Source organism: Aplidium turbinatum, chromosome 10 (genome assembly GCF_918807975.1).
Source record: "Aplidium turbinatum chromosome 10, kaAplTurb1.1, whole genome shotgun sequence".
NCBI classification, from domain to species: Eukaryota; Metazoa; Chordata; class Ascidiacea; order Aplousobranchia; family Polyclinidae; genus Aplidium; species Aplidium turbinatum.
Window position 1 is genome coordinate 1,249,751 of NC_137481.1, and position 23,052 is coordinate 1,272,802.

Sequence of the window (23,052 nt, forward strand, 5' to 3'; positions counted from 1 at the left end):
GGTTACTATCCGAACTGAGAAGTAGGGCTTAGAGATGTTGTGCGAAGATAAAATAAAGAGAGGCAGCCTTGTACAATCTTGTCCGAAATGTTCGTCCCTTCTTACTCGCGTTCGTCCTTTCCTACTCGCGTTTGTTACTTCTGTTCTGGTGGTTACGCCCAGTGATGTACGTGCATACAAAAAATATTGACGCCGTCAGCGTTAACGCAAACGTTCGAAAAACCATACGCCGTATGCGTCAACGTAACTTGTAAAAAAAGTTGGCGGCGTCAGCGTCAGCGCATACACTAGCGTAAACTCATTTTGTTTGCTAGGTGCCAAACATTCACACGGTATAAACCACTCGAAACAAAAAAGTTTTATTTTGAATTTCCACGAAGAAACACAAGCATCTGAAAGTGTTCATTTGACATCTTGTTGCGTTTTGGTTCCAATATGTCTTTGCCCATTGAAAACATTCTTTCAACTGCAGCGCTGGAAGGTATTGGCGTGTTGTAGCGAAAAAAAGACATTAAAAAGTATGCGTTGACGCTATGCGCTAAAAAACCGCGAAAACTTTATGGCGTAGCCTCAAGCGCAAACTATCCAAAAAAATGTGGCAGCAAGCGTTAGCGTAAACAAAAAGTCTACGCCGCAAGCATGCGGCGCAGAATTTGCGGCGTATACGTACATCTCTGGTTACGCCGTTTGATACCTTTCATAAATATGACGTTATGGAATCTTTACTTCCTAACAACAACCACTTCCAACTTTAAAACAGAAATCCCTGTACGTGGAATTCAAACTAATATTCGTCTGACTTACGGTTGGATGCACAACAGATTCAGCAAGTTTAGTTTGCGTTGTCACCTTGTTACAAAGTTTATTTACTTTCTTCAATAAAAACAAAAATAATTCAAAGTGAAGTTTTCAGCTTGTGCAAGCAAACTGTGATTTTGCAACTCGCCAAAATGCAACGAACGAAATGAACAATTTGCAGCATTCCTCTTAATTCTGTTGCAGATGTGTTTGCAGAACATTTATTGTTTCAACCTTTACTTTGCACTGCTTGTGAAGTTGCTTGCACGTAGGCCTCGCCTTCCAGAGCAAATACTTCTCACACGTCACAAATAGAATGAAGTCGAACAGTGTCGAGTCATAATAAAGTCCATCTTTGCGCTGACAAAGTCTCTGTCGACATAATCTTGGACGCCGTTTGAATTTCTGGCACTGACGCTGACCATGGAGCAATTTATTTAAGTAAATCTTGTTCTTGTATCCAGGCTGAGCCTACACCAGGAAGTTGAAGACTTGAATTAAGCGGACAGGAAAGCAAGAAAACCAATCTTCGTTTCCACATTCGATCATGTCATTAATGTCTCGCTGAAGACACAGCGCATGCTCTTGGATGCAAAGAGATTGAAGCGGCCCCATCAAGTTGAATAGAACAATATTGTTAACAAACGCATATCTCAAGAATGAAATAAAAGATTTCTTATTCTGGTGCATTGTGTTTAGCCTGATAGTTCATCTGGTTGGTTTAGTTCTGATGTGAAGTATACAAAGCAGACATGGCTGTCGTTGATGCGATGAAAACATTAACAAAGGAATAAAAGCAACGAAATGGTGTCATAATAAACAACATTCGGTTTACGAATACCAAAATGTTAAACAGCAATAAGAACAATAACAATAATAAATATTAAAATTTTAAAATATAAACAAACTGCATTTGATGCGATAGACATATAATATGTGACGTCATAGTGACGCCGCTCTGACGTAATCCGTATCGATTTGTCCTTCGTTGTTGCTACTGCCCTGACCCATCATTCCTTGATGTGACTTAGTCGGGGCAGTGGAGCAGGAGCACATGTTGCCCCCCGGCCCGTCATCGCTTTCTGTGGCTACGCCATGACAGAGTAGAGGGTTCTTGAGGGGGGACCGTAGGGCGATTTTATTCCTCCCTGATTCCAGAAGATCGGGAATTTGAAGCGGTTGATTTTCAGTGCAAATCGGTTTCGAATTCTGGAAACGAAATGACAAAAAATATTTGATCAATGACGTTGAATTGTGGAATAGATTACAGACGTCGTGAAACCAATTCGAGCATAGTTCTGGAACGACACAGTGTAGCTTGACAAAGACTCATTGAACATTCAACACAAGAACGGTCGCGATGATCCGTTCAAAACATTTCCAAAAAAATCAGCGACGTCACTTTCACAGCCGTCTATTGCCACCTAACGTTTATTTCACATTGCATTGTTTGAACGCTAGTAGACCTCATTTGTTTCGTTAAAATTGTCGTTTTAATGAAAGCTTGGTTGCAGGCGCGGATTTATGGGGGGGGCCCAGGGGGCCCGGGCCCCCCCCCAAAATTTTGTGAAAAATTGTATGTTTCCGCATCAAATGGTTTGATATGCTTCTAAACAGCTGATATTAGTCCCTCGGCATCACAATTGATGAAAATGGTTGTTTTAATGTCTATTTTCTAGCATATCGTATATGTCGTAGTATCATTGTTCATATCTGTTTAGCTTTTTCTTTCTTTTTAATTGATTTTCAAATTTTCTGGCCCCCCCCGAAAAAAACTCTTAGATTCGCGCCTGCTTGGTTGCAATGGAATCGTGGTAAAATGTGTTTACTATATAGAAACGTTTAGCTGAAAATTTCAGACAGACTTCTAAGAAAAGTTGAAAAAATAAATTGCAAAGAAAAAATAGAAGCAAGTCGGCAGGCATGCAAGAGTCCGCTAGAGGGCGGTGTGAAATATTTGACGAGAAACTTTCTACCAAAGTAGCGAATATAAAAAGTGATGAAGTCAGTTGAGCAAAGGTTGAACTACCAGGAACAAAGAATGATGGAACTTCCGTAGTGAAGGTAGTCAGAGGTAAAACAAAGCTTTGCAAAAACTTAGCTTTGTTTATGCGACAAAATGCAAACCTCTGTTGTATTTTGATCATTGAAAGGACAGAAATGAAAGTAGAAGAATGTAGGAATAAGTTGTACAAATCTTTAAGTGAAGAATAATTAAGCAATATTTTACTTATTAAAAAAACAGCCCCAAAAATGGACCAGGATTTTTTCAAGTCTATCACCAGGCATGCCTCGCTAACGCTCCCTATGGGAACCCAAAGAATGCATTCAAACACTTCCATCACAATGCGTTGATTGTTGTTCATGACTGTGAGACAACAATCGCTTGGTTTCATACTTGAGAAAAATGGATCTTTGTCCGCCCCAGACTGTCTCCATGACGTAACCTGCTTGGAGAAACATGTTTTCTGCTCATCACTCATTGGTGAACTGAGTTTGCAACTTTGATTGCAGCATTATCATCAACGTTGTACTTACTCCATTATATCATTATGCTTTCTCAAGTATCCTGATGGTTTTGGCCAAATTAAATTTAAATTAAAACTTGTGTTATCATGATGATCAACAATTCAGCCTTTACAGCAATCACGATACAACACACTTCACTTGTTTTGTCACAAACTCAGCACGATACTTTTTGGTAGGAAAGCAAGTTAATTATTACACAACAAAATCATCATAATATTCAGCCAGTGGAAGCCTCCTCTTATTTTTCCCAATCAGTCGTATGTCCTTTGAAATACTTCCCCGACAAGTCTGAACTCATTCAGTACCAGCTCAGTGACCGAGGGATTTCGTCTTCTACTCTTGTGCTGTTAGATCTGAAATCGATTCCAGGTCGGGTCAAACCGAAGACTTTAAAAACTGTACCAATTGTGTTCTTTCTTGCATAACGCAGTGAGAATAAGTCGCGTAATAATGTGATGACATCGTAAATCTGATATAAAAATAAAAATGTTCCCTATCGCTAAAAGACCTTAGCAGTTGTAGAGCAACAATAAATAAAACCAAGTCATCAATGAGGTCACCTAAAAGCCACCAGAGCAACGACAGCGGCCAAGATGAGCGCTAAACACGTGACTACGATAACGACCCCTTCCGATATTCCGCCATGTTGTGGGCGGAGGTGTACATCTGTAAACAATTGATCGCATGTGTTAATTGGTTTCGCTGAACGACGTGTAATAAGTATGGGTTCAATTCCCCGCTGAACCACTTGAAGAAGTGGTAATTATCCAGCATCCATCTATTAAGCCAAAGTAGCATTTTAATTTTAAATATTTTAATTTTTTGATATCTGATCACGAATGTTTATGGAGTGGAGTCGCAGCAATAAGTGACTTACTTTGCTATATATAGGCTACCTTACGTCAATTGTCGTGTTTTTTGGTGGCGGACTGTTACAAATTTATTAGACCGCTTCAAAGCTTGTTAGAGTTAATGCTAAGTTACTTACAGTTACGAAAAAATGTTCTAAATACCAACTTGTCAACAAAATATTGACTTCAACTTAAAAAACCTCACCTTTCTTGCAGGATAACCCTGAGAAGTTAGTCATTGGGGTCCATTGTCCCAAGTTATCGCACATGTTGGTGATGTTTGCTGCCCACATGGACCCAATCTTATGATAGATGGCCATTGATCTGTCCTTGCAAAACACGTGGTAGGTGGACCCGTATTGGTGGCCGCATGTTGGCCTGGTTTGCGACATCGTGCGGGGGAGTGGTGCTCTGAGCTGACACCTAGTGACTAGAAACATAGTTGACATTACCCAGAAGTCCCCACTCGCTTGGAAGTCTCTTCTAAATCATACTATAGTTTCATTGGCTTATAGGCTGCATATCTGAGTAGTGAGAGCCCTGGAACACCACTTAAAAGGTCGCAGGTTCGACACCGCTTAAGAGCATGCGGCTGTGTCTGTGGCAGGACACTTAAAGGCATGCCTGAAGGTGGACATGAAGATTGGCTTCCTTGCCTTCCCGTCCACTTAATCTAAATATTCAACCACCGGGCGAAAGCTTAGTTACGACGAAAAACTTCACTAGTGTCGGTTGCATGATCGAGATACGCTGGTTCGAACCCTTTCGAGAGCACGCGACAAAACACGTCATATAGACTACTTGAAGATGGATGTGAACGCCTTCCTTGCTTTCTTTTAAACGTCTATCGCCAGAAATGGATAAAAGTCACTGCATCGATGAGTGGTATTGTTGACGATGTCTTAGGACGATGTAAGAACGCACAACGTCGCTTGGAAGTAGAGTTAGAACATTCAATTGAATTGTTTCAATTTCCTGCCCACTTATCAATGGGCTTTTGTCATTGTGTCATATCCAGGCTTGTGGTTGGTTGTACAACATTTAGAGAAAGTGGATAAAAAAACCAGACGAAAGTGAATACGAAATTAAACATTTGTGCCTACTTGCATTTATAAGCTAACAAGTGTCTTAGCAACTTCAGCGGCGTGCTTCCAAAGGGTATCGAACCGAAGGCGTTATGATCGCCAGTCGGATGATCACCGAATCTGATGATATATTTTGCTACAAAGTAGAATGCAGTCTAACCTTTGACCGTAACCTCGAAGGAACATATTGTGCTCAACTTATCGCGGTTGGTTGCGGTGTACGTGAAGCGGTGGAGGCCTTCATGCAGCACATCCGGGATGTTGGGAGCGGATATCTCCAACTCTTCTGCAGCTGTAGAAATCAATCGGGTAAATTTATCCTAATATGTCGAAAAGACCTCTTTCGGGGAACATGATTGCACACAGATTGACATTGGTTGCTTGCGCTGGAGTTCAACTATGAACATCAACCTTCATTGACGACAGAATTTATTTTTGTGAAGTCGTTAATGTTGCTTATCTCAAGGCTTGTTTGTGAGGTAGTTTTAAAGAAAATATGTCGAACCAAAAGCTTTAAAAAAAGATGAAACCGCTTCCAATGGATGTAATCTTTCCGCAGGTTACATTTCCACGAGACGATGTTGATGCTAGATGGAACTTGGACTCATCTCTTTGACATGCGGCTTATGATGTGGTCATGTGGATATCTATAGCAATTGTTATGCAACAATCCATGCATTGTGGCGAAAGAAAAAATGTAGGATGTAGCACGGATTCGACAAAAACAGTCACAGAAGTGGCATCTGCACTTTTCGCCTTCGTAATGCAAAGCTCTACTCACGCGTGATCGCGTCTGTCCAAATTGGTTCGGCCCAGTTTGGCACCACATGATCGGCACATTCGCTGACGTAATAATATATATCCTCCGGACATGTGTTGCCGGCGCTAGGAGGCGTGCCTAAGGATCAAAGTTGTTAGTTGAGGAAATTATCAACAAACATTTGACTTTCAATGAAGCAAGGTCGCCAAGTTCGGGGATTTTGTTAACCCATTTATTAAATTCTTTGCTTCAACATTCAGTGTTGTGCATCATTATCTTGTCCAATCACCCACCGCCATGTGTCCCATTTCAACCCGTCTCGCTATGGAATGAAACTACAAGCCACTGCCAATTAGTGCCCGACCAAACTTCGGGTTTAACCACAAACTTCGAAAAATTGCGAGATTTTTTACTGTTTCAGCTGAAATTGTTTTTGAATTGACGGTTAACCTGCGTTATAAGGAAACAGCGAATCGAGTCGCCTGGTAGTATGGCGCCACAATGCTGTGACTGGAAGTTGACTACGTCACGACCCTCCACTTGTACGAGACATTAGTGGGTCGTTGTGTGGGAGAAGATTGATTTTAATTCTTATTTTCTCAACTTAATCGATATCGCTCATAGCGTAACATTGGTTGGCATCCTGCAACAACCAGTGGAAATAAAACCATTAAGTTGGCCTCGCTAGTTGGATGGTCTGGCTGGTTAGTTGATTTGTCTTACTGGTGGGTTGTATTCCTGTACAAGTTTGGTTTCTGTTGTCCAAGTACGTCATATGGTCACCACAGAGACACCTAGCGGCCGACTGGTCAGGGCCACCCACATCGACGCAGAGTTGGTTGCAAGTCGCGTTCAAGCACTCCAGTCGTGAACAATCTGGAATGCAATACCTGGAATGAGGCACATCATTCCATATGATCATGAGACGAGCAATGGGTTGCCCAGTGTCTTCATGTAAGGCTTACATTGTAAACAAATAAACAAGGTATCACCACTTCCTCGAGGTGCCAGATCTGGTGATAATATCGTATCCATAGGAACTTATGACGTATGTTATGACGTACATACAAGAACAAAATTTATTGTACCACTTTTGGCAGCAGAAGCTTTTTCTGTTCAACGGCTGTCATCGTCTTGGATAAGATGGTTTGCCTGGTGTCTCCACAGTAGAATGTTGGCGTGGTATCAATCCACAACTAACGGGTAATAATTTGGTATTTTGTTTCCCCTTCTTTTGTTCAATTAGTATTGAAGTGAAACTGTGAGTAAAACTAAAATTGGCAACACTTTTCAAACTCTAAGCAACCTTGTCGGGATTTGAACCAAGGTCACATACATAAGCGCCAAGGTTTCTCAGCCTGACAACACTCACCAGCCAAGTTATTCTGATCTCTCTTGCTAAATACAGAGATTGAGGCTGCAGCAAAGAACTCCGGTGGGCCAAATGCGCTCAGAGAGGCCGGGCCCTCAGTAAGATTAAACCTCTCCAAGTTGACATGTTTCCCATCCATAAAATAAAGAATCCCATCGTGAACTTTGATGCTAAAAACAAACAATAATTTGCTTCAAACATGATCCCATCATTCCACATGTTGCATTCCCGTTATACAAATGTTTAGTCAGAACAAAAATGGAAAGTCCAGACATTACTTTCTTTGCAAAACAAGCAAAAGAATGTAATGTAGTCAAATTAGCAAATAATACACTAGAAATATTTCGTGCAGAAACAAATCACGAGATTTTAGGTGACTCCACGTGAGAAACATATCACTCCATCAGTTTCGCAAACACGAGAGATTAATTGCAAGTTGAACTTTACAGTATTATATTTATTGCAACTAACACTACACTAATTATTTGGTGGCGATCATTGGTATTTTTGTAAGTTAATTTTTATCAAACGTTACCCCAACTCAAAGTCATCGAGATCTTACTCCAATATGTGGACACTCTCTCTCCCGATATGCGCTGCCATGTCGTATTGCTTGGGAATGCTCGATGTAGAAGTGCTCGATATCTTCTGCAGCATTTTCAGTGGGATTTCAAATATCATCGCGGTTTTCGCTTCTGAGACGAACAAACTGGGCCCTGCAAACAAACTTCCGCCTTCACCTTTGTGACGCACACAATACATTTACACGCAATAACTGGTCATGTCGAGCGAATAAAGTTGTTTCAGTTTTCATCACAAAACATGTTTCTAGATCTTTCATATCGAGCGTTGCTGTAAGTTGGAATTTAAACGGAAGATATTTAAAACTTTTATTATTTCGACCCAGAAGCGATGAAGATGTCTACAAAATACTTAGTTAATACTCCACCTAGTGGCTAACTACCTGAACCGTTCCTGTCAGTGTAATCCACAGTGACACCACGTGGCCAGTGGAGGTTCTCGTACACAAGCTCCTTCTCTGTTCCGTCATAATTCATTCTCCAAACCTCCCCTCCTTCCTCTATATTCTTAGTGTCCGTCCAGTAGATCTTCCTGCACAAAACAACTCAATGTCGAACAACAGGTGGCAAGAGATGGTGTTGGCAAAGTCAACACAGAAAATAAGGCGCTTTCTAAAGTTAAAAGTTCTAAAATCTTGTTATGTGAAAAAGATAGAAAACCAGAGGTGAAGGATTCCCTGCAAGTTGAACGTCCAAACGGCATTTTAACATGAAGCCTAAGAACAAATCAAAAACTGAACGAGATGATGGGTTTTCATTCATATCAAATGTAAATAATCGACCAATCGAAGTTGTTAGCGATACCTAGTGGATATACATTAACAGTTCAAAATAAACTTCACTTTATCAATCTCGGTAACCGACCTGGTGGTTTAAAGCTTCCAAAATTATGCGAAACTGACCGGAATAAGCTCTCAAAAAAGCTTTCTCAATCAGACGAAAAATATTTCAATCAAGTTTCCCACCTGTACAAATGGTCGTTAGCTATTGCCCTGATATCGCGATCCTCAATGTCGCTGGCTTGCAGGATAGTCTTCTCGAATCTTCCATCTGGACTCATCACTTTAATGGATTGAGTGTTTGTGTTCAGGAGGAATATGTTTTTAGAGCATGGATCCACTGCCATATCAGAAGCTGCATAAACAAGCATGTAGAGAATTGACAAACACAGTAAACACTGACAACAATTTGTACATTAGCAGCTATGCACTGAACAGTGAACATGTTTTGTTGACTTCCAAAGTCACTGGGTATCTTTCGTGTGGCAATTACTATCACCAGTCTTAACATAGCCTATATCGTGACGCAACAATTTATCGAAAGACAATTTATCGAACGACAGTTTATTCGACGACGAATCTCCCGAAACAAATTTTATCTAGGGTAAGGGTTAGTCGTTCGATTAATTTTCGTTCGATGAACTGTCGTTTCGATTAACCGTCGTTCGATTAATTTTCGTTCGATAAACTGTCGTAGTACCGTCTATATATGGAATCACAGAATTTTTACATGCAATATTCACCGAAACTGACTGAAAAGTAAAAATCATTCGATTTTAGTCGATTTTAATTTCATGTCTAGAGGGTAATCGCAATGAAGGTTGAAGATCAAAATGAACGTTACCGTAGCTAGAAGTGGAAAGGCTTTTCACTGAAGATGGCAAGTCATCCACCTTAGAGGTCTTGATCGAATTGAATCTTCTATCTGACCAATATATAGATCCAGACTGAGGGTCAGAGGTCACTGTGGTGATCTTCTCCGTCTTTCCTGCAACAAGAATTCGTCACGGCTTTGAAACTACAGCACAAACTAGAATAGTGGTACTCGAGAGTGGATGATAATGTTCTCAATTGTGTCAGATATGTTGAAGTTATAGCCTAGGTTAGAATAAGTTCACAAACATTCTACCATGACAACTAACTTCCATGTTTAACGATAAAGTTAGCAACTAGCTGCTTATGCGTAGTCAGATCAGACACTGGGTTTGTCTAGCTGCAAACTAGTTTGCACCGCATGAGAAACAGAACGGGATACACATGAGATACACAGAACTACGGCTTGCGAATGAAATGTTTGCGCTGTGACGTCACAAAGGCAGCGTACAAACCAGAGCCACCTACTGGAAGGGGCGATGATGCTGTAGCGTGGCGACTTGATGGCGTCATAGTTGAGTGGGACTTGAAAAATCCTCCCCTGTCCCGAGTCGGCCACTAGGAGGAACTCGTCATTGTACGTTTCTGAAAGAATGAAAGTAACATTTGAATTTGGAAGTTTATTAGTTGAAGCTAGCTCGATAAACTCGTGGAAGCATAAAGTTGTAGGCGACCGCAGCGAATTCTCATCAACAAGTATGTGATCACGACTGGAGGTCAAGATTCCTGGTTTAATTACGACAGATATAGCTCACTGGGGTGAAACCCTCCACGCGATGACAAAACCACAAAGCGAGACGGCCCAGATTGTTCGCACCTTTCGTAGCGAATAAGGTATTTATATGAATAAAGTTGCCAATTGTTCACTTTAACTGCATCTGCCCTCTAGCCCAGATCTGTAGTTGTGCTGCTGAGCAGAACCACGTTTCTACAAAACACATCTCGTGTTAATTGTCTTTCCGGTTAACATTCTGAGGTTGTGGCAAAACTTAGGCTCTCTGCTGCTGGTCAGCTGTGAATGCAATGATGTCGTCGGGGCTGCCTGTCAGCAACCACTGATTGGTGATGCGATGGTAGACAGTAACTTCTGCGCTGGTAGGTTGGTGCTTGAGAGACAATTTGACCTACACAGCAGTGTAGTGTGACATTGTGTTGATTTGCTCGTTGCTGATAGGTGCTTTCACGCATTTGCTTAAAGTTGTAGGTGGTTGGTAGCAGCGAGCACTTGCAGATGCTGTGAAGCTGCTGACAAACTGTAATGGAATCTGAATCCTGTCGTGTCGAAAAGTTTTTAGAAAGATATTTGTTTCTCGTGCAGTTCAAACAAGTTGTTGTTGATGTAATTGATAATAATTAAGATAATTCCATGTTATAATTACAATCCCTACAACGGATAAAAGCAAAAGCTAATACAAAGTTGAAACTCCCATTTACTGTAAGTTAGGCTACATTGTTTCGATTGCAAGTTCAGAGTTTGTTTGAATGAAGTAAACTTTCTCCTCCTGGTAGTTGTTGGGGCGTTCCAAGCCCCACTTACCGGCTATGCAGGTAGTGTCCCCATGGAGATGGTAGCCCAAGGAGCACGCGCACTCTCTCTGGTGGTCTATACGAGGGAGACAGATGTGGTCACACTTGGGTAAGCTGCTGTTTCCACATTCTCCGATGCTGGACGCTGCGGACAAGTGTAAACTTCAATTGTTGAATGCAAAGCCGACAATGCAACGAGGTTGACCGATGATGACGGCCCAATAAGAAATGACTTTCCACGGAATTGCAAAACATGCTAATTTATAAATACGTTTTATAGCAATGATCTAACAATAGTTTATGCTTGTTATAGTTATAGCGTCCAGGCTTAAGAATGATTGAAGATTTGAATGGAATGAACAAAAAGATAGAGAACCAAACGTAATGTCCGCTTTGAAGCATGTTAACAAGTGATTGCCATAACAACTACATGCTCCCAGTGGGAGTTAAACCTGCGTCTTAGTGAGTCAGACGCTCTTGCTACTCGACCATACAGCCGGCATTGTTACGTAGACCATCTTGCGTCTATAGGTGCGTCATCATTGTTCCAGAGTTTTTATGTATGAGCAAGAATGCGATGCGATGAAGGGAAGAACCTTTAGATCTATTCTGATGAATCCTTCATACCTTTGTGAAAGGATCTTTCCTCGTACTTGCTTAGAACAGCGATGGTGCGTGGTCGTCCTGCCAACGTGTACCGGAACACCTCCTCTGTAGACTTGGAAGTTACCCAGACGGAGTAGAACTTGTTGGAATTCTCCTCCGACCCCTCATGAATGTCGGTCAGGTAGATGTAATCCTAAGGAAAATTATTTCAATCTTCAAATATGTAATCTTGGAAGCTGCTGCACAAACGTTGCTCTTCCCGAGAGAATCACATGACAGATCAAAGTAAGCCATTTGTTTGCTAACATTATCGCATACTTAGCTCTACGATAGAGTTTCTTTAATGAATAAAATTGTTACAAACTGAGAGAAGATGAAGCTCACAAGAGTTATAATTGGAATAACACTTCTCTCAGCCATTAAGTCTGTCCATTTCTGCATTGATTCAATGTGTAAAAATGTTGAATTGATGTAATAAAACTGACATGTGCTGGCTAAGTTATGGTCAACAAACTCCAGCCTTCAATTTTGTGATAAATGAATGGCGATAGTGACGTTCCAAGCCACACACGACTCACCGAGTAAGCAGCGACGGACCAGAAGACGGATCCCTTCTTGTCATAATGGATCTTTTTCTCCTTTCCTTGCAGCGATGAACTGATGAGTAGCGCTCCGTATCCAGTGAAATCAGTGAAGTACAATCTAGAGATGGAAGCATTAAGTTTAAGATGCTTCCTGAAACCTGAAGTGTGGTATTGGTTCAAACGATCCGTTAGTCGGCAGGTAGCCGAAAAGAATCTGGTTCGAAAACCATCAATAAAACACGTGACTGTGTGCTTGAAAATGAAATCATTTTTCTGCAAATTGGAAAAACCTGTGATAATGGTTCTCCCTCGTCTTCCAGGATGATGGTCTTCGCATAAGCGCTAACGACGAGTTCTTAAATGGCTCAATTAAACCTGTATTCCTTACATTGATGAACTTTTGATGAATTTGCTTATTGATCTAGCAAGACGAACAATTCAAGGCGTGGTAAGAAAATAATTTGCTTGAACCTGTCATCAGTGTAGTCGATTGTAATTCCTGTGACGTCAAATATAGCGGGAAATTCAAATATTTTTTGTGGATTTCTTCCCGCCAGATCCGTGCATATGATCGCAGAGCTATAGATTCGGTAGGTGGAGAAGAACAGTTTCCTGGACACAAGATGAGTGACTTGATATTACATTGTGACACTTTTCGCATCACTATCGGGCAGGCAACGTAGAGCAAAAAAAGTAATTTGTTCTCTATACCACATCACAGTTTACAAGCAAATGCTTTGTCAAGGTGCCGCAAGTCAGTAACTCGTTTGTTTGGGGAAAAACAGTCAAAAAACTTGATAACAACCTTCGACTAGCAACCTTGGACAAGCAAAGTGTTTCTCTTTGTAGCAAGATACTTGCAGGCACGAAAATTTTGTGGATCAGAACTCCTGGTAAAAAAACTTCATCCAGGATTAATAACTTGAGGATTGGAATACATCGGTCTTTCAAAACCACGTCACACAGATGTAGGATAACAACCTATTCTTGCGCTACGCCTTGACTTGCTCGTTATTATACCACATTTAAAACCAGCTGGAGGGGTTAAGATGAAAACTATTAATACGATTTGAACACTTCAGCGAGAAGTTGTAGCACATTTTTTTTGCATGATTTATTGTAGCATCAAGCAATGACAAACCTTTTTGTCGCCATACTAAAGTTAGTTCTGTTTCACAAATCAGTTCTTCCACCATCTCTACCTGCGTCCCCGCTCACCTTAATTTGGCGTGCAGTGCCAGAGCATGGACTGGTTCTCCTTCCGATCTGTAAATTGGAGTGTAGTAGCTGAAGGTTCTCTCCACCGCCATCACCCAATGGAACTCCGAGTCGGACCAGTACAGGTTCTCCGCCATCCAATCGTAGGCCATGTTTTCAATGCCGTGGGCCATCCCTTCAAACCTCTTCAAAGTTTTGTTTTGTTTCAAGTTTCGAATTCCAACATACTCCGACCTGGAAAACAAGTTTTTTTAATTCACTTTAACTCAATAAGTCATTATTAAAATTATTTTAAATAATTTTAACTTAATAAGTCTCCTCAAACTGTGGACCAGAATTTTTTTTCCAGTGCCTGACGACTTTGGGAGAGAAGTGACTAATATACCACATCAGTAACCCTGACATATTCTGCATAAACCTTAGTAGGCTACTACAGTTTCTGAGCTTGATTTAAATATAAATTCTCGTTCAATTGTTGATGTTTTTATTTATTACTAATTTTCTGTTACATTTTGCAAATAACTATTTTACTAAAAAAGGCTGAAAAGTGTTGAGCCAAAAACTTTTTAATATATTGTTGGTTTCGTTATAGTCTGCACTAAGTTATGCAGATTGCAGACGTTGAATCAATGTAAAAATGACGGATTTTGCTGTCTGGGTTATGAACCTGTAGTCAGTGTAGTACAGACGTTGATGCCCGTAGTCGCCTGTCAAGCTCCAGAACTCTGTGAATGTTTTGTTGGACGCGACCAGTACGGACACATTGAAGACACCCGTCTTATCTGTGACCGTCTTTACCACCTCAGGGTCGGCGTGCATGGACAAGATGTGGGCCGTGTTGTTCTGCCAATCGTAATTAGTCCACACCACAAGAGAATCATCAGCTGTTTAAAACAATATAAAGATGAAAAAGGGCACCAAAGAAAAACTTGGGACAAAAATAGTGAAAGAGAATTACATTAGGCGTAAACACCACCATACTTACGACACTTTTGTATTCCGCAGTAATCCCATCGCTTATGTTCGTCTGTCGTGTAGCACCAGAGACCCCGCAGATCGTTGAAAGGATTCCTGAGCAATAATTTTGGTAAAAAAGGTTTTTTGTTGCATCGCAAAGTTACGCAGCTAAGCAACATCACGTCGTTTAGTATCCGCAAAAATAAAAATAAAATGAACATATGCGAATGTTTTCGGCCATGCATTTAGCCTTTGTCCACTATTTAAAATAAGGGAGATCGTAAGGCAGTTTGAAATAAGGCAGTTCATAAGGGAGATCACAGCTGATCAAACATGATCAATCTGTTGAAGAAGAACAACCATTTGAAAATACTGATGATGTAATAATAAAGTATAACATTGGCAGTGTCCACGTCTATAATCACACGTCATCTAAGTGCACATCCATGATATCACTTCTGTCTGCTCGACATGATGATCACCCCAACACTGATACTTACGTTGGGAACGTCGTCGAACAGCCCAGTTATGACGTGGCTTTGTGAACAACTGCTGGTAAATCACAACAAGCTTTCGGAAATCTCAGACAAGTTCTAACAAATGAAGCTGAACCGGAGGAGTTTCCCAAATCAGTTTTATTCCAACAAATTCTTCACAACACTGAGAAGAGCTTCCGACTTAGAAATATTTCCATTAGTTTTTCCACTAGTATGAATTATTATCATTTTGATTCAAGTAAGCCAGAAACCCAAAAGCTAAAGAAGAGTAAAAGTGGCGAAAATTGGTCAAACGAATGAAAATGTGTTTATATAGTCACCCACCCACCTGCAGTAGTTGTGGTGACCCCCATCTATGGGAAGTTGTTGGGGCATATGGGGTGAATGGGCGTCCCATCTTTGGCAGGGCACGTTAGACCTAGTGTAGTTGAAGGTCCCGTTGTACGAAAAGCTGGGCCCATCGAAGCAATCTACTCGTCAACAAAGAACACTTGTGAGCTATAATGTGGCGGGCTACATCAAAGCAGATGAAACTTGACGTAGATACAGCGTTGAATTATCCCCTCTTTGTTTTAATGATGTTCAGGAATTGCGCATATCCTTGTCCGGGTAAGCGACAACAAATGGGGTAATTTGCAGATAAATTTAACAATTGAAACATATTTTTATGTCAATATGCGTTAAGAAATAATTTTAAGAAAAATTTTTCCAGGAAATTTTTATTAGTAGCCCTCTTCCTGTTTTCCCAGCAAAAACAACACAATATCATTTTACTTGAGATTTGTTTAAATGCTTGTTTATAAATTCATTTGGTCTTCAGTTTTAACAACAAATTGAATAAATTAAAATTGATTGTATTTGGTCAGTTTGTTTGTTGAAGTTTCAATCATAATCTTCCGCACGAGTACCACCGCCACCACTCGTATCACAACAAAGCCACAGAGCAGAGACGCGACTTAAAAACCCTAACCTTAACCCAACGGGAATAACAAGACCAACGATGATGGTTCAATTCTTGGGCTGCGCAACTGAGTGGGCGCATATCGCGTGGAACATTTTCTAAGTGACATAACTTCAACAAGTAAAACAGCAAACTAACAAGTTCCAAGTTATCACCAATCCAGACAGCAAAAATTCGTCAATTCGTCTGCAGACGTTGAATTAATGTAAAAATGACGGATTTGGTGTCTGGGAATCGATTGCTGCATGAACTGAAATGTGAGAATGACACGAAATATTTCAGTTCCAACATTAATTGTATGTTGTTGTGTCTTGCCACTCACAGTAAAGATGCCACTTCCGAAGTTTGTGACAGGATTAAACTTAATCCAGAAATACTTCGACTGTGGAGAACGCGCGGTGGCTACAATGGGTTAGAATGCAGAACAATAATGAAGCGAACATATTCTAAACACGTAATGAGAATCGCTACAGCTACACATCAAATCTATTTGCTTGCATATAAGCCGACAAACTGTACCATGCGAACCTGCCTGGTGCAAAGTAAGGAATACGCTAAGTAATTGACATCAAATAGCAACGTTGATATGTTGCCACTGAATATATCCGATTGAGACGTTCCTATGCAGAACTTCAGGAAAGGCAAAGAATTTCAAACATGGCTAAAGTTGCAGCTTTAAACGAAGGAAAGTTTTATTTATGCAACCACAAACATTCAATCGCACAAGATCAAAAACATAGAAATAATTTTTAATAACACGTGAATTAAACAATCAATAAAATCTCAAAATGAAAATAATGTCCCATACATTCATGAGGCCGCTTTGTCTCATACATTTATGAGGCGCTTTGTTCCATACATTTATGAGGCCGCTTTGTCCCATACATTTATGAGGCCGCTTTGGATTTATTTTCCACAGCAATTGTACTTTCTCAGCGCTGTTTTCTTTTCTATGTATTTTTATTTAGGTTGGTAATAAAGTTTTAAAAGGATCTATAAAACCTGAGACGTGCAGCCGAAGAGATAGTAGTTGATTATATTACTGTAGCAAAATAAATCACGGCTGCTTGTTGGAGACCTTTGTCCCGTGCGGTTTTCAATCGAGTAGTTCAAGTAAATCCTAACAAACAAGCAGCTTGTTAACCAGAACTCACGTTTCTATTCAGACCACAAACAGATGTAATTAGAAGGTGCGCCCGATCTAAAGTCGCCAAGAAAACGTTTAAAGCAGAATAACAACACGGAATGTGGAGGCCATTAAATGATGGGTCAAGTTCAATTTAATCAATCAACATGATACTGATGTCATTTGTGTATCCTTACTGAAACCAAAACATTCGCAATGCCTCGAAACGTTTATTTACGTTGCCCAGGACTTTCTTGAACAAGTTTATTCATCAAAAGTTTAATAAAACTAGAGTAAAACTTTTTTGGTCAAATTAAAAATGGCCGTCAGTTGGCCTATGCGACATGCAGCTCTAGGCAGATTGAAAGTTGCACTTCAAAGTGTGAAAAAAATATATAAAGAGGCTTTTAAACAAGTCATTTAGCAGGTACAGTAGGTTTGAAGCAAAATTCTTGTTCGAAACAAAACAAGTAACTTCATCATTAAAACAAATTATAAGCTTTCTTTCAAGCGGTTCAACGTCGACAATTAAATGTCTGCTCCCTGACAAAGACATGGTCCATATGATGATGGAACTTGTGCAAAACCGCAGTTTTACCCTCACAACCGGTAGCGGTCGTCGAAGCAGACTACGCCGATTTAAAAACGGCGTCCCACAGGGCTCAGTCTTGGCTCCTCTTCTGTTCAACATATACACCTACGACTTACCCCCACCATCTCCAGGAAATATGCTTACGCAGACGACCTGGCACTCCTGCACTCAGCAGAAAACTGGCAGTCAGTGGAGAGCAACCTCAACCAAGACATGCAAACACTATCAGCATACCTCCAGAAACGGAAGCTACAGCTCAGCAAGTCAAAGACAGTGTCGGCGGCCTTCCACCTGAACAACCGGGAGGCACAGCGTGAGATAAACATCAACATTGATGGGGGAGCGCCTGCCCTACTGTGCCGAACCTACATACCTCGGCATAACCCTGGACAGGTCACTCACGTACCGCCGGCATTTGAAGTCAATGCGCAAACAACTATCTACACGCGTCGCACTTGTGAGGCGATTAGCGGGTTCCGGCTGGGGAGCTGGTGCTAAAACTCTTCGTACAGCTACCCTATAGCCCTTGTTCATTCCACCGCTGAGTAGGCTACTGCGCGCCGGTCTGGTGTCGTAGTTCTCACACCCACCAGATTGATACCGCCATCAACGACGCATACTGTAACTGGATGCCTGCGTCCCACTTCAAAGGACTGCCTACCCATCCTAGCAGGCATCCAACCCGCTGAGCTACGCCGTAAAGTAGCCACGATTTCTCTCGCTCGCCGCGCCCTGGACCCAGACCATCTCCTCCATGCAACATTCAAGCGACCACCACCTATAAAGCAGCGGCTGAAATCACGACGCCCGCTTGTGCCTGCCGCACAACAACTACTTAAGAACGCAGAAGAACTTGGTTTAAGTGCGGCACACTGGACGAACCACATGTGGAACACGGAGTGGCAAAATCACACCTCCACGCTCCGTGACTTCATACCCGACGACGATCCCCGTCCACCAGGGATGTCCCTCGCAAGGCTTGCGTGGGTCAGGCTTAACCGCCTGTGAACTGGCGTCGGCCGCTTTCGTTCGGACATGCACAAGTGGGGCCTGGCTCCATCAGAATGCGAGTGTGATGCCACGGAACAGACCGCAGACCATGTCATCCACCACTGCCTAACCCACCGCCTCCACACGGTGCGCATGGTCTGAGGGTCCTGGACGACGAGACTGTTGAGTGGCTGAAGATTTCCTGCCCTCCAATCTAGCCTGGAAAGATCGCTCATACGCCATCATCATTAGCGTTGACAAATATTGACAAATCTTCGAAGAGCTCAATGCTACGCACTTTCGATTTCGCGGCTCATTTTGCATTGTGAGGTTCTGGTGTTTCGTTCCAAGGCCAAGAAGAAAAATAAGAGATAGTTTTGACAATATTTCGTTTGTACTATTGTCTTAGCATAAGTTATAATGCTCATGGCTCAAGTAAAAAATTCCAGTTTCACATTATCGCTTTTACTTTAGAATTCCAATGCAAATTTACATTAATTTCTTACCTTCCCCAGCGTGGGCTTTAGAGAACACTTGTGGAATAAAATGGACAAACGAAATGGCAAATGACAATGAGCCAGTGAAGTACATAGCGATGGGAAGTCGTTAATTACAGGTTTGCAAGTCGTCTAACACAATTGTCAACCTGAACACAAAAGAATTATTGTGAAATCTTTCTTTGTTTCAATGAAAATCAAAATAAAGTTGACCTGACGATTCCTTCTGTAGTTCTTGCCAAAGATCACCTCCAGCAGGATTCGAACCCTGGTCGAGATTACAACCGCCACAATAGATCTGCCAATTCTTGTTTTTTTGTTAGTAATCCTCATGGTAAATTTTCTTCTAAGTTGAATATCTTATGCCAAGTGTTCGCTTTCCTTGCTACACAGTGCGATGTGTAGCTTGGATACGAAGGGGACACATCATGCGTTGTTAATCTGTCCAAACAGAACACTTCTTGCACACACACCGAGACGATTGTAGGTTTTAAACCTGCTATCGAAGGTTAACTACCAAGAAAATAATCATTTTTTCATAATGTAGCAACTGTTTCAAAATAGGCTAAAAAACAAATGAAAAATAATTTTGATCAAGTTTTTAACTTCCGATTCTTCCTGACTCTGAAGGGACTTTTCTTGTGCTCATTCAGTTTGTGCTGAAGCACTGTAACTTATCCATGTACTGAGATTGCTACGAAACAAAACATCCCATTGTGACGCAGGCCAGTTCTAAATTAAGAAAATCGAAGCATCACTGTCTTTGATAATTCGTAGCTGGCTTCTCCAAGCTGGTGATTGTCGTAAAGTTTCAGCTGCCATTGCAATTAGCAGCTTAATGTCAACTATCTTGTGAAGTGAAACCTTGATGGGCTTGAAACGTGCAAGACATGGCGAGGTCACAAATCCACATTAGCCGGTTCATGTTAACAAGTAGAAGAAAGATTAAACTGTCCAGTGTCTATTATATTAGACTCGATATCAACAAGCATCGAAGACTTTGTAAGTTCACCTGCCCCCATTGCAGCTTCACCAAGAAACTGATACCTCATCTGGCTTACTACTCCAACAACAATCGATGCCATTGTGGGGTCACAACGCATTTCTGTGCAAGAGACAAACAGTGACAGTGCGCGCAACATCTTTTTTGAACTTCACGTGACATGCTGTGCATGCAAGATTCATCTTTATTTTCTTTTGCAGAACGTAATTGCATGATTGATAATAACTTGAACTACTCAAGAACAATCTCTCCACAAAACCAAAAACATAATGTTCCGTTTGACTTCGGCTGGAAGCAAATTGAGATCCACCTGAACCACGAGTCTTGCAACTTTTTTGTCGTGTCCAGGCTGACGCCCCGTGGTTGGAACATTAAGTGGACAAAAAGGCAAGGAAGGCAATCTTCGTGTTCACCTGCAGGCATTCTTTAAGTGTCCTGCCAAAGACACAGCCGCATGCTCTTGAGCGGTGTCGAACCGGGGTCCTTTCGAATGTCAACCAGATCTTTCACCACTTGGCTACGCAGCTGAGTCATGACCTGAATATCACAAACCAATAAGAGCCTCGAACCAGCTAGCGACGGCACTTTCTCAATGCACTGCCAAAAGTGGATTATTCTGATGGTTTCGACTCTGCCCGTCTCGTCGGAAACAACCTGTCCTCAAGAAATCAAAAACTTTCTCGCATGTCAATTGAAAATCATGTTTGCCGATATCAATTAAACCAGAACTTTAAAATAAATATTTTATTTGATAAAATGACTTAGAAATAAATTTCTAAATCATCTTAACTCAACACGAATATTGAAGTGCTCTCCTTTAAAAGTCTGTAAACAGACGTAACTAAGCAACAACACTAGGCCTACATGGTTTAGAAAAGTAACTTCTCTACCCAAATTGTATTTAATAGAGTGTTCCAATAAGGAAACCACCATTAAAAACAATTTTTAAAAGATCACTTTTTTGTAGATTTTTTAAGGTTTAGAGCAGGTGGCGGAAAGTCAGATGCGGATAACTCCGTCTAATACTGCCATCATTAACCTCCTTCCAAGCCCTTGATGCCGCCAACGAAAATATTTTTGTCTTGATCGCAACAACTTTGCATTTACAAGTAAGATTCAGAACCACGTTGATTTGTCTGATCAATATTTTGCAAAACATTCACTCGTCATCTTATCAAATATTAATTGTTGTTTGTTAGAAAAGTTGCATCCAGGATTTCCTTCCTACCTGGCTTGTTGTCATTCCAAGCCTATCCGCCATATTGTTTCTGCATCTCGCGCTTAAGTGACGTCATAACCATAATATATGAGGTCATAATCACTAATGACATCATCATCAGTGATAAATATTTGCTTCTGTATATTTAGCTAACTTATTAACCACAAGTCTAGTATGCTCCAGTTGGTGACGTGATCTCTCGTTAACCTGGGTTCGAATCCAGCCAAGCGAAGGATAACTTTCAAAAGCAGATACTTGCTAGCAAGCCTCTGCCCAGTGCACTGCGCTGTCGGTCTCAACGTATAAACTGAAAATTACATTAATTTTGAAACTGAGATTTACTCTGACGTCAAGGATATAAGAGAAGTTCAGGGGGTAACTACAAACTTTCCCCCAATAAGTGGGTCCCACTTTGCAATTGTTATGTGACAAAAATATAACAATTCCTTAAATAGTGTGAACAGTGGCCCAACAATTGGCCCAGACTTAAACCTCCAGCTACACTGTCACTTAATCTCATCAAAAAACTAATGAATTTCCTGATAGCTGCAAGACACCGATGATTTACCTTCTTCTGCAATTGTGTTGGTTGTAAACCACAAATTTGTTCCCACCCTCATGTTGTTCACAGACGTCGATGCAGTTTCGAGTGGAGAAGAAGGCCTTGTGCCTTCAGGCAACGCTACTTTAGAAAACAGAATGCAGTCAAAGTTTTGTCGAAATTGTTCCGTTTGTAATTGTATTGTAAAAGTTTCATTTTAGATGTTGCTCTCCAGCCAATGCGCACCGTTCATATCAAACACCACATGTGCTGTTTCAATAGGACACTGGTAGCTCATATTCATGTTATGGAAACTTAACTTGCAAAGCTTTCCAGCTTTGTAGAAACATATTTTCACAATCCGATATAAATTCTTTTCTGAACGGTTAAAGCAAACGCAAGAAATGCGATGAATGGTTTGAGCCGCACACAGTGGCGTAGCTAGGGAATGTGCCGCCCGGGGCGGATTCAGATTTTGCCGCCCCTTCAAGAAAAAGCATGTGAAAACAGGCTCGGATTTAGGGGGCAGAGGGTGCATGTGTCCCGGGCCCTCGACTTTTAAAGGGCCCCCCTACGTGGAAAAAATGTGATTTGTGTTATATCTTTTCTTTCAGCCTTTGTAGTCTCTGCAAAATGCTGGGCAGTGCTGGATTAATGCTACTGTAGATGTCGAGATGGTTTTTGCACGGGGCCCCCCGATCTAAAAGTGTCCCGGGCCCCCCATCAGCTAAATCCGGCCCTGTGTGAAAATGAAATGCGTTTTTTTATCAGATTATAATCAAAATCAAAAATCGTAGTCTGAAAGTGCCGTCGCCAGACGTGCCGCCCCTCCCGCCCCGCCCCCCCTAGCTACACCACTGGCCGCACAACTCGTTGAATCGACAAACTCAATTTCTCAGCATATTCGACCCCATACAAAAGCACTAAATACCAAAGGCTAGTGATAAACCGCAATAAACAAGTCCAGCAAAGTCACACAAAAGTTTTTTCATGGTTATATTAAGTCTATACACATAGTTCATTTTAGTTGTTAAGGGCTCATTTAAACAAGTTATCCCCGTTAGCTCAATGTTTACACGCCCTGCTCAAGATCACCAGGCGCTGGT

General features: G+C 41.3%; 1 protein-coding gene across 1 annotated transcript; it reads right to left on the minus strand.

The window, feature by feature from the left end:
* Positions 1 to 850: 850 nt before the first annotated feature.
* On the minus strand, positions 851 to 21,447 carry LOC145778333 (uncharacterized). Its single transcript, XM_082589801.1, has 23 exons — positions 21,415 to 21,447; positions 20,663 to 20,723; positions 20,196 to 20,288; positions 15,346 to 15,487; positions 14,549 to 14,634; positions 14,231 to 14,447; positions 13,564 to 13,797; positions 12,817 to 12,957; positions 12,340 to 12,463; positions 11,783 to 11,954; positions 11,166 to 11,300; positions 10,097 to 10,213; positions 9,600 to 9,743; positions 8,942 to 9,110; positions 8,360 to 8,508; positions 7,958 to 8,111; positions 7,396 to 7,565; positions 6,747 to 6,899; positions 6,045 to 6,161; positions 5,424 to 5,555; positions 4,384 to 4,608; positions 3,888 to 3,993; positions 851 to 2,007 (listed from the first exon to the last, which is right to left on the minus strand). Exons 1-23 carry the CDS (start codon positions 21,445 to 21,447, stop codon positions 1,887 to 1,889), a joined length of 3,195 nt encoding a protein of 1,064 aa, XP_082445927.1. The 3' UTR covers positions 851 to 1,886.
* Positions 21,448 to 23,052: the final 1,605 nt, after the last annotated feature.

What these genes read in the sequence shown, in the direction of transcription:
- LOC145778333 (XM_082589801.1), bottom strand. Translation starts at nt 21,447, where the DNA reads ATGGCGGATAGGCTTGGAATGACAACAAGCCAG. An exon ending in TTGGAATGACAACAAGCCAG is followed by an intron (nt 20,724 to 21,414) that starts GTAGGAAGGAAA and finishes TGTGATATTCAG; the next exon opens with GTCATGACTCAGCTGCGTAG. An exon ending in TGAAGCTGCAATGGGGGCAG is followed by an intron (nt 15,488 to 20,195) that starts GTGAACTTACAA and finishes GTTGACGAGTAG; the next exon opens with ATTGCTTCGATGGGCCCAGC.